Source organism: Pollicipes pollicipes, unplaced genomic scaffold (assembly GCF_011947565.3).
Source record: "Pollicipes pollicipes isolate AB1234 unplaced genomic scaffold, Ppol_2.1 Scaffold_4740;HRSCAF=5597_pilon_pilon_pilon, whole genome shotgun sequence".
Lineage (NCBI taxonomy): Eukaryota > Metazoa > Arthropoda > Thecostraca > Pollicipedomorpha > Pollicipedidae > Pollicipes > Pollicipes pollicipes.
The window spans coordinates 36,504,011-36,515,708 of NW_023596545.1; the positions used below are offsets into that span (position 1 = coordinate 36,504,011).

At 58.3% G+C, this 11,698-nt stretch overlaps 1 protein-coding gene across 1 annotated transcript; it reads right to left on the reverse strand.

The window, feature by feature from the left end:
- Positions 1–1,457: 1,457 nt before the first annotated feature.
- On the reverse strand, positions 1,458–11,687 carry LOC119098551 (tyrosine-protein kinase Fer). Its single transcript, XM_037221512.1, has 11 exons — positions 11,555–11,687; positions 10,883–10,999; positions 9,266–9,394; positions 8,458–8,617; positions 6,927–7,124; positions 6,029–6,205; positions 5,241–5,454; positions 4,375–4,533; positions 3,631–3,753; positions 3,124–3,246; positions 1,458–2,974 (listed from the first exon to the last, which is right to left on the reverse strand). The coding sequence occupies exons 1-11, from the start codon at positions 11,680–11,682 to the stop codon at positions 2,811–2,813; spliced, it is 1,692 nt and encodes a 563-aa protein (XP_037077407.1). The 5' UTR covers positions 11,683–11,687; the 3' UTR covers positions 1,458–2,810.
- Positions 11,688–11,698: the final 11 nt, after the last annotated feature.

The window sequence follows — 11,698 nt, forward strand, 5'->3', positions numbered from 1 at the left end:
CGCACTCATCTGGGTCAGCGGCGTCGGGTCCGGGGGCAGCCGGGCCTGGTCCGGGTGGTCAGCGACGCCGCGTGACCGGCGCCGACGGTGTGGGGGTCGCGCTCGGACGGACGGGGTCTGAGGAGGAGGCGGAGGCGGACCGAGGTCAGGGTCAGCGTAGGAGTAAGCAGGTGACGGGGTGTCGTGTCCGGAGTAGACGATAGCCTCCGAGTGGACATGCATAGTTGGACACCTAGGGCGAACCCAGAGCCCCAAGACGGCCAAGGTTGGAACAAAATAACAAACGTCTGAACTTAATAAAAATGTAAGCACGTGTTACAACACCCCTTGAGGTAAACAGAAAAGAAATACGATGCTTTCTGAAACTTCAGGCCATCTTTTGGGATTTTAACCCTCCCAAGGCAACCAACGTATTCCCCTCCCCCGGCAGCGTTTTAGATACGCCCTTGATGCTGGCTGCTTGCGAATGACAGCGATGAAGCCTAAGATTAGCGATCATGGTCCAAAGACATCACTATACCCGCCAGCTTACGTTCCACGCTGAATTCACGCCCCAGCATGCAGATTGCATATGCACACGTGTTTGTTGGCACGCATTCTCATAACGAGGCCAAAAAGAGATAGATAGCTTTTAACCGCCCCATACGAGAAAAAGCGAGCTTGCATCTTACATGTCGAGGCCCGTTCCCAACGTATATCGCTGCGGCCCGAGTGATGATGAACTGCGCCTATGAACTGGTTTTGCCGTGTACTCCTGTTCGCTTTCAATTATATAGCATAAAACGCACCCCGTCTTTGCATCGGTAGATATGCCTAAAAAGTTAAACAAGGTCCGATAAACGCTGGGGCAGCGTCTCGGGGCAGCAGCATTATGTCACACGAATCCTCGTTCGTGTCGTCACCAGTACATTGGCACCTGCGTTGTGCAGATATTTGTGAAACATAAAGCACCTGGAAAGTAGTTTGCTAGGTGATCAATCCATTTCAGATGATTCTGCTAAGAATTACTTCACCACTCCCATTCATCTTCAGAAGTACCAGAAGTTCCGAAGGCCAAGTTTTCCGCATCGTTCCTCACAGTAGCTTTATTTTCCTTGCCTGCATCGCCAGCGCCACCAACTTACGTGCCAGCGCTGCGCAATTTCGGTGGCGCCCGCGACCCTTTTATCGCGTTTTTTTATTTGCTGGCGAGACATACATCCCTAGACAGACGCACCACACGCACGTCATTGGCTTTTGCGGCTTTCAAAGTTAGTCTCATTCTTCGACATTAATTGAAGAATACAAGTTGTGTTCAGAATAAAGATCAGCCCGCGCGGTGCGAGGCAGCAGGGAAATGAGAATGAGAAAAGAGAGAAGGGTACAGTTATTAAGTACTTCCCTGCGGTATGTGGTATGCACATAGAGTGCAAAATCCTGAGCGGTAACCCAGCTGCAACAGTGCACATTTCAAAGGACACGGCTCAAAAATATATTCAAAAGCTGCACAGACACATACACACCCTGTAACACCCAAAACACGTGATGTTTATGCGGAGATTGCGGGGCTGACGAGACTGCAGCCAACGTTCGGGAGATTCGGGCCTCACGACATGATCTGTCCTGCAGAGGTGGGCCTAACGAGACTGCAGCCAACGTTCGGGAGATTCGGGCCTCACGACATGATCTGTCCTGCGGAGGTAGGCCTAACGATGGGCCTAACGAGACTGCAGCCAGCGCTCGGGAGATTCGGGCCTCATAACGCGAACTGTTCAGCGGAGGCGGGCCTAAGGAGATTCACTGGTCAGAGTTCACCTCACATCACAGGCCATACGTGATACGGCGGGTGATCCCCACTCCATAAACGCATGTCCACCTGTTTGTCCACACGGACGTTGTTTCACGGAGGTCGGGTGCACATCTGCCAACGCATGTTTCTTGCCGAATGCGAATGTGGCATAGTTTTCAACAGCTATCGCCGCTCCACACACGCCATGTTGTTTCCTCCCTCTTATGACGTCACCGGTTTCAACACTCGTCAAAAACAGCTCATGAAAACGGGTGAACGGACCGTAACGCGTTCGTTAAGGCAGCTATATTGCGCAGTGGGTAGCGTCCACTAGATATGGAGCCGTTAAAGCCTTACATTATGCACAGTTAGGTAGATATAATTCGATGTAGAATTCTCACAGATTGCCACTCCACCGACGCTCAGCTGATCCTATGGCACAACATGCCTCGATAAACTATGCGCACATGCCGCCCGTAAGCGCACCACACAACTGTCGCACTGAACAAATAAAAGCAGCGTAAACATATCAAAACGTAAACAAAACGCGCCACTCAGAACAAACAGCCACACCGCAAATGCTACCAACGGTCGACTAGGCATCGCCTCCGAGCGCCAAGGTAAATAAAACGAGCGAACTGCACACCTCAGCCCAACTCCGCACTGGCAGTCTAGTCAGCGCACTGGGCTGTCTCTGCGACGGCCCGGGACCGTCCGCCGGGCAGGACAGTGCGAGCGCCCCATAGCCGCACCCACGGAGGCCGGGCGCCGTGAGTCTGCCGCCGGTCTCAGGAGCGTCACAGCACAGAGGCACTGCGTCTGGTCACAGGGACCTGCCGGCACCACGTCCCCGACCGCGGGAGCGTGAAGGCACCGCAGCGCCGCCACTGATGACCGCTGGCAGCTCCGGCCGTTACTGACGCCGACACAGTGGGCTCCGCCCTGGTCTTCCCGTCTGCTGTGCGCGGGCCGGGCCTCCTTCGGTGAGAAGACCAGATCAGGTCCGTCCGATCCAGGTCAGGTCAGGTCAGGCCAGGCACGGTCAGTTGTGCAGCACGTCCGGCCCGGCCACGCCCATGAACAGGCCGTTGACCTGCGTGAAGATCTCGGCGAAGTGCGGCCGGTTCTCCGGCTGGTACTCCCAGCAGCGCAGCATCAGCTTGTACATGGCGTCCGGAGTGCCATCTGGCGCCGGCATCCGGTACCCTGAGTGCAGGCACACGACACGCGTCACAGCGGTGCCACGGGAGCTCAGCGGTTTGTGCTGCCAACGGCTTTATTCCTAAATATCTATGTAGATAAGTCATACGCCTTGCCTTGTCGGAGTGACACTTGAATGTTTTAATATGAATTACCTGAGTCGATCATCTCGCGCGCCTTGGTGTTGGAGAGCCCGCTGTAGGGCGACTGGCCGCGACTGAAGATCTCCCAGCTGAGTATGCCGTAGCTCCACACGTCGCAGAGCGAGGTGTACTTGCCTGCCGGAGACCAAACATGGCGCGTGACTAAACGAGGTCACGATCCACCGCTGTAGCCGGCACAACTCAGCAAACAGAGGCAAACAGTCGCCACATCTCGGCGTGTGTACCTGACATGGTCACAAACTGTGGAAACCCGCAAACTGGTGCACAGGAAGGACCTGTGAAACATTTCTAGAATGATTCGGATGTAATATGGACATCAGCTTTGTGAGTCCGCCAGCCGCCATCTGAATGTTAAGTGTGCGCAACACAGCGCCCACTGCACACATTAGCATACAACTGAGCAGCCGCACCTAGCAGGACTCATCCGACCACGCGACATTCCAGCCGCGAGTGCCCGCAGAACGGAGGCGAGGCGCCTCGCCTCGCACCGACTCTTACCGTAGTTGAGCGCCTCCGGGGCGGTCCACTTGATGGGGATCTGCTTCATGCCGTCCGAGACGATGTACTCCTCCTCCTCGCGGGACATGCCGAAGTCGGATATCTTCACCATGTTGTGCATGCCTGCCGGCACGAGGCGGCGCTGTCTGGGTCCGCTCGGGCGATCTGAACGGAACGAGGCCTTGCACCACTGGACGAGGACGCGCACCGCGGGACGAGGACTCGCACCACTGGACGAGGGCGCGCACCGCGGGACGAGGACTAGCACCAAGGGACGAGGATCCGCACCACGGGGGCGGGTACGAGACGGAGTCATGACGTCCCAGTGCATGGTCAGCGTGCGGCCCGCCCCGCAAGCCGAGGATATCATTCGCCCTGAACTCATGGCAGGCACCCTACGGATCTAACTGCCAGTGAGGCGACGGCTAACCTAACATCTCAACCCTATCCACGAGTCGCTCAGCTCGGCTGCAGAGAGATGACGTCTTCCCCAGCCAGCCACGCAACGAAAATTCTTGTCGGGCTTTGTTCGCTGTTTACAGAGCACAGGTAGCATGACCGCGTGCGATACCCCCGGGGACTTTAAGCACATCTATACAATCCTGTTCATGTATTCCTGTCCATAGCGCGTACCGCCAGCCTCACTGGCCAGATGCCAACAGTCCGGAGTGTCCCCTCGTCCCGCCGCTGTCGCCCCCGCTGCCCTGCATCGCCGACTCTGACCCGCGACCCGGCGGCACTCACCGACGAGGCAGTTCCTGGCGGCCAGGTCGCGGTGGATGCAGTTCTTTCCCTCGAGGTAGGCCATGCCGGCTGCCGTGTCCCTGCACATGGCCAACTGCGCGCCCACGTCCAGCGCGCTCCCCAGCTGCTTACTCCGCAGGTAGCTGAGCAGCGAGCCGCCTGCGGAGACGCGGTGTCACGCGTCACACGGCCGTCGGCGCCGCCCGGCGTCACGCGTCACACGACCGTCGGCGCCGCCCGGCGTCACACGTCACACGGCCGTCGGCGCCGCCCGGCGTCACGGGTCACACGGTCGTCCGCACCGCCCGGCGTCACGCGTCACACGGTCGTCAGCGCCGCCCAGCATCACACATCACACGGCCGTCGGTGCCGCCCGACGTCACGCGTCACACGGTCGTCAGCGCCGCCCAGCATCACACGTCACACGGTCGTCCGCACCGCCCGGCGTCATGCATCATACGGCCGCCAGCGCCGCCCGGCGTCACGCGTCACACGGTCGTCGGCACCGGTCGTGCACCGGCGGAGCACGCGGCGGTGCACGGCGGCTCGTCACGGATGCGCCGGCCGGCACCGCTCCCCATCACAGGCCGCCGTGACGCGGCGGAGCACCGCGCGTCACGCGGCCGGCGGCGGAGAGCGCCGTCACGGCCCGTCAACAGAGCCGCCGACACCGCAATCTGTCAACCGTCAACGTCAACCGTCACGGCAACCGTCACGGCAACCATCATGGCAAACCCCCACCTTCCGCAGGCGTCGCTCATCGGAGCGCATCGCCGCCGGTCCGTCAGCATGTCCCTCTCCGCGCACGCGCGACGTCCCTCGCATCGGCGACTGCGGCCAGGCGTCAGCTTCGCAGCGTCACTCACCCGGCACCAGCTCCATGACGATCATGATGGGCTGCTTCTGCACTGCGATGCCGATGAAGCGCACGATGTTGGGGTGGTCGTACTGCTTGAGGATGCGGCCCTCCTGCAGGAACTTGCGCTTCTGCTCGTCGGGCAGCGTCACCTTGCACGTCTTGACGGCCACCAGCTCGCTGGTCAGGTGCAGTCGCGCCTTGTACACGTCGCCGAAGTTACCCTGGCGGTCGGCGGAGCGCGCGGTGGGGTTAGAGCGCGCTGACGCTCCAGCCATAGGCGCCTCGGATATTTGGTGGGATGGACCAGGCAAGTGCATTTTCTCCTGTTAAATGGGCGGGGCTAGTCTAAAGTAACTTTGGGAGGACGCGTTGAATCATGGTCTGAATCTACTTATCATTCGGATAGTTCAACCCAATCATAGGCATTTAGGCAAATGTCACGAAAAAAAATGTTGGCGACCTTAATGGTAGCCCAGGCCCTCGGGCCGGTGTCCCAGATATCGTAGCAATGCATTGTAGCGCGCTTCAAGATATCTTGTCACTTAATTGACACCATCAAAATACAGCACTTTCTCTTCCGGACACAGAATAGCATGCACAAAATACAAGCTATCGTCTGAAAACAGCTAATTGATACGACTAAGACAATGACAAAAGCAACACGCAGCAACACGCACGAGGTCGCACAAGCCGAGACAGACCACATCGGCAGGAGCCGCGATCCGTAACAACCCCCCGTGTAGCCGGCACTTGGCCGCTGCGCCGGGCCAGCCAGGCCAGCCGACAGCACCTCACCCGTCCGATCTTGTCGATGAGCTCGACGTCGTCGTTGTTGAGCTCCCAGCGCTCGCGCAGTATGGCCTGCCGCAGCACGGCGCCCGACTTGTTGGTCACGGCCAGGCCGCACTCGTGCTGGTACGCGATCAGCTCCTGGATGCTGGGGAACGACGGCCCCTCGAACCGGAACTGGCCCTGCGACGGCGGTCCAAGGGCGGTGAGGGGCGGGCGCAGCGACGGCGGAGGTCCCGCCGGGGGGGGGGGGGGGAGGGAAGGGCGCATCGACGGCGGAGGCCCCACACTCCACCAGCAAACGGGGGGGGGGGGGGGAGGACAGAGCGGACAGCAGACAGGTCTAGTGGTGGTACTGTACTGTAATTTAGGTGTCAAACCACACTTAGGATGCTTACTTGGCAGCTGTTAATCTTAAGCACATAATTTTCTTTTTGAGTATGTGGTCTACATGGTGCATTAATCAATGCCGAAATGCAATCAAAATTTCAACCGACACCAGCAACGCTGTTCAACACCACTGAATCTCCTACTTCACCTTCGTTGACCCCCCATTCAGTTCCACGCTAAACAAAATACCCGAAAACATTTCAAACACATCAGCTAAGTGGCACATGCATTACACCACCTAGGGCTGCAGGCTGCACTTCTTACGAAGGCGCTGCCATTCCTAACCTGACCCCCTTCCCACCAGCAATCATAACTGCGGCCAGCCACGGTCCGGCGACGCCGCGGGCCGCGTGGCGGCGTGGCTCACATTATCACACCCCAGAGGGTTGCAGACCGCACTCCTGGCGACGGCACCACAGTTCCTAACCTGACACCATTCCCACGAGCGATCCCAAACTCGGGCCAGACACGCCCCGGCAACGCCGCGGGCCGCGATGCGGCACGTCTCACTCACGTCCGAGGTGGTTTGCACGATGAAATGTTTGTGGCCGCCCCAGGCCACCGAGAGCACCACCTGGGTCTCCTCGTTGCGCGTGGTCTGGCGCACCAGGTAGTCGCCGTCGTTGACCAGCAGGCGGACCACCTCCTCGCGGGGCAACACGCCGTGGAACCAGTCCTCGTCCACCAGCGGGCGGTCCGGCTGCGGCGACATCTGCCGGAGGAACGGAAAACCTGTAGTATGGAGATAGACGACAGACAGCAACAGCTAAAGCGTCGATACTTACCACAAGAATCATCTGCAATGACTACATGTGCAGAGAGCATCGAGAAAACGACATTATTACCATGTGTGACAAAATATAAAACTAGAGCTGACACCAGCATTGAGCACGACCTTACACACACTGTGTAAACAGCATAGAGCAAAAAAGACCGTTTTGTTTGTACGTAGCCTAATGAATCACCTCGGCCTTAGGGCGCTGCGACATGTTCTGAGAGTATATCACAGCGGTTGCATACGCAACCGAAGTAAGTGAGGGGGAAAGTCGCGAACAAAAGTCGTGAAGAAGGAGGATCAGCAAACACGCTCAAGCCAGAAAGCAACCAACAGACGGCCACAATGAGCAAGCGCACGGCATATCTCACCAGAAGCTGGATCGACACACGACCGAGCTTGGCGATGCGCCGTCGCTGCAGGCCCCGCTCGCCAGGAAGCGGGTCGCTGACCAACGGCATGGTGCCTAAACTGGGGTAAAGCCCCCATCGCCTGGCGCCCTTGTCAGAACAGCCGGGAACACCAGCTCCGCATGTCCCGCCTAAGGTCGTTAACCGTCTCGCCTAAGGAAGTTAGATTTCCCGCCTAAGGCCGTTAATGTTCCGCCTATGGCCGTTAGTCCCCGCCCGGGGTGCCATCCGAACACGGGGCGTCCTCTGACTGTGGGGTCCTCAGCCATGCTTCCCCTGCCCGCGCGCTCCGCCCTGACCGCCGCCGACTCACCGTCTGGTAGCCCTCGCTGGCCTGACTAACGGCCACGCTGACCTCCGAGGAGGCCGGCGCCGGCGCCCGGCTCGACTCCGCCTCCTCCGCCTCCAGGCTGGTCAGGCTGTCGTTCAGCGGGTCGCCGGCGGGCGCCGCGCCCGGCGGCCCCGCCCCGGTCGGGCTCGGCGTCGGCGACGGCCGCTTGTGGAACGGCTTGCGGATGATGTTGACGATCCGGTGCGACTGGACAGGGTTAGCGACGAGCAGGCGCCCTGCGGTCGGGCGCGGCATGCGATCAGCGCGTGCCCCGGGCCGGCGCGCGGGCAGCAGCGCCGCAGCGACAGCTCCCAAACTGGCGCGTCGAAGCTCACGCCAGGTCATGCGCGGGGACACCGCAGACAAAACGGACGGCACGCCAAGCCCGGCCCTGGTGCTGCCTCGCGTGGAGCGTTGACAGGGCGACTACTGCTACAGAGACCGGCAGGCGCACACGCCAAGCGTCGCACACGGGACGGACGAGACTGAAGAGGGGTGGCGGCGGCAGGGAGAGGAGAAGCATGCTGACCTCGCCGAGCTCCTCCACCGCCTTGGGCGCCTCGCCGCCACCGAGCTCGTCCAGCGGCGTCCTGATCAGCTTGATGAGCTTTTGCAGCTTCTGCTCGGTGCACTGGGTCTCGCGGATGTCCTTTCGCAGGATCTCACTGGCTCGACGAATGACAAACAGCCTGACAAACAGGTGCACAGCTCAGATAGTCGCCTCGCCGGAACTGGCCGGACAGTTGAGAGCCGGAGGGTCCCCTCCGCGCACACAGCTCTGACATGCTGACTTTTTACAACGAGAACAGCTGCGAATGCTATAGCGAGATAAACAATCCAGTCAATCAGCATGCTAGCTAGTATACGTGATAAGAAAAGATAAGGCAGTAAAACGCAAAATAAAGCATCATTCACACCAAAAATAATGTACATTTCGCGGGCGCAGAAGCCAAAAGGGGGTGTAATCATGCTGATAAAAAAGTACGCGTAACAAAAAAGTCATATCATAATTATCACATGGCTACAAAACGTCATATTCCTTTTCCGTTCCCCACTCCTTCCGTACACACGCAAAAGGTTGCTTCGGAACACATGAGCGTTATCAGTCATAATTCACGGAAATTTCAGTTGCATGGGTCATCGGAATGAATGGAACTCGTTCTGTGGAAACAGAAAGCCATCACCCATTTCACATCGATGAAACATTTTGCTGGAACCAAAAAGTCCGAATTTGCCTTGAATAAAGCACCAAAACCACTGTCAAATAATAGGCAGGTGTTTTGAACTTCTGATGGAAGGTAACCAGCTGCCGGAGAGGGTGGTCTTGTCTGACCCACCGGTTGACGCTGTCCTGCTGTTTCTTCAGACTCTCGACCTCGGCGTCGTGCTGACTCAGCTGCTTCCTCTTCTCGGCCAGCACGTTCCGCACGTCCGCCAGTCGGCTCTCCAGATCGGCCAGTCGCATCCTGCGCCAGCCACCCAGTCAGAAGCTGAACATAATCACGACTGCCCGTCCGCCGCTCCGGTGTCCAGACAACGACTCCGACGGCTCTACAGGTGGTTTGAACGCATCCTGCGAAAGCCTGCCAGTAACTGAACATAACTTCGCCTCACATGCTAGCTCCGCCTCACTTACAGTACGGCAACTCGTCGACCGTGTCTAAGGACAGGCGCGTCGCATTTTGCGACACCCCGGCAGTAGTTGAACATAACCCATACTCTCATACACCGATCGTTATTCACCGCCGGCGCCAGTCCACGGCACGGTTCTACCAGTTAGCCAGTCGGATCCAACGACAACCCGCCAGTAGCCGATCATAACACAGCCTCAAGGATCGGTACGTTTGGAGCGCCCAGTCGGCAACAGGACCGACACCATCCCAAAGTTAGTGTACCAGAAGTTCTCAGTGGCGGCCAGCCGCATTTGCCCCTCCCAGTCAGTAGCCACACATAACCCCTCCAGCCAGTCAATGTTGGTATCCGGGGTCACCAACAGCTAAGCTCCGCTCTGTATATGCATTCCCGCGTCAATGACGGCAATCAATGAGGTAGCTTCATCTAGGGCTTCAGTTTTTGTTCAGGAAGTCTGCATCACTTGTGTGACTACTGGTTATCGTTTACGGCATGGAAATACGATGCATCTTTTATGGCATGGGAATACGGCGCACGTTGTGGCGAGCCCTTCTATGCAGTGTCAGCGGCCGCAGTGGCTATATTAGCTCCCAGAGACCCATGACGCAGTTGGGATCCGAACCCGGACCCCACAGATGGGAGCCGAGGGCAACAAGCAACAGCAGTAACTAAGCCCCCTCACGGGGTTTTGTGAAGACCTAGGTGATCCAAAGGATAGACGAAACGGGTGGTACTCTTCACCATTTTTCTATATATATATATATATATATATATATATATATATATATATATATATATATATATATATATATATATATATATATATATAATAGATGCCAGCAAGACAAGTTATGCTGCGTTGGAGCAGTGAGTTGGTTGACCATGCAGATGGTGTTAAAATCTCAGTCAATGTGGCCGGATATCATTGGAACCCGCAGCAATTAGTTCGATCGATGCACCGGAAATTTTTCCGGTCATGAGAGGTAAGCATTTGGAGCCTGTGTCATAAAGCGTTCGCACGAATCCTTCCAGTCCGTCCCTCCCTCCCCCCACCCCTTAACTTTGACATTAGTGGGCCGAATCCGGGGAGAAACTAGGTTGTGGGTGTAATTTGGGGAGTTTTTTCATGTTTCGTCTGTTCAGCTCAACCCATTTTGCAGTACTACGGCCCTGTCTTGGTCCGTGTCAGTGCTGGTGCCCCACACAAACTGCGCCGTCCTCGTCGCCACATCTCGCTGAGAACTGCACCGGGCACCTCTGGCAGCCTCTCCCCCGCCTGGCCAGGAGCACCAGGGCACCGAGCCGGCGTGACCTCGGCTGACCTCAGGTTTCCGATCGTCAGATCGTCGACGGCCAGCGCCTCGGGCTTCAGGCGGCCCGAGTACTCCTCCATCATCTGGTAGTCGAAGAGGAAGCTGACGGGCGGCGGCGGCTGAGATCTGGCGGCACACAGACGCCGGCTCGTCGTGAGGTGCGGGCATCGGATGTGACCGCCCGGACCGGTTGCGGACACGGCTTGCCCGGACCGCCCGGGCACGGGTTAGGGTGTTGCCGCCGTCCATCACCGATCGAGCGCCTGACCGACGCCGAAGCGGCCCCGAGACACCGCCGAACGCGCGGCTGACGGCCAGCTGGGAGGCCCTCGACCAGTCACACGCAGCCAGTGCTGGAAGCGCAGTCATCATCGCCAACGACACACGAACAAGACTGTCGCCGGCTATTTCCACGATGGCGGGCCGAACATCTATAAAAATGACAAGCGCGGACTGGACCACAACGGCACCACCCGTGACAGAGCCGACAGCATCACGTGGAGCACCGGCATCAGCATCACCAGAAAATAACAGTACACAGCACCCGCAGCAGCAACGCAGCGCCAGCAGTCGCACCAACACCAACGCTGCATCACCAGCACCATAAGCAGCAGGACACCTCCCGCGCGCGCCGCAGCAGATACCGCCCTTGCCCGCCCCCAGCAGCACCCGGGCGCTCACTTGTGGCGGTCGGTGAACTCGCGGTACTCGCCGTCCGTGGTGATGGCCGAGATGCTGCCATTGACGCGCTTCTGAATCTCCAGGTGCTTGTCCGTGCTGAAGCTGGTCAGTTCGGCCGCCGACCGCATGATGGCGCACCTGTCG

Bases quoted from the DNA above. Each gene is read 5' to 3' on its own strand.
- LOC119098551 (XM_037221512.1), bottom strand. From the start codon at position 11,682: ATGCGGTCGGCGGCCGAACTGACCAGCTTCAGCACGGACAAGCACCTG. The intron at 11,000-11,554 runs GTGAGCGCCCGG...GTGTGCCGCCAG, and splicing joins GAGTTCACCGACCGCCACAA to ATCTCAGCCGCCGCCGCCCG. The intron at 5,455-6,028 runs GTGAGGTGCTGT...GCCGACCGCCAG, and splicing joins TCATCGACAAGATCGGACGG to GGTAACTTCGGCGACGTGTA.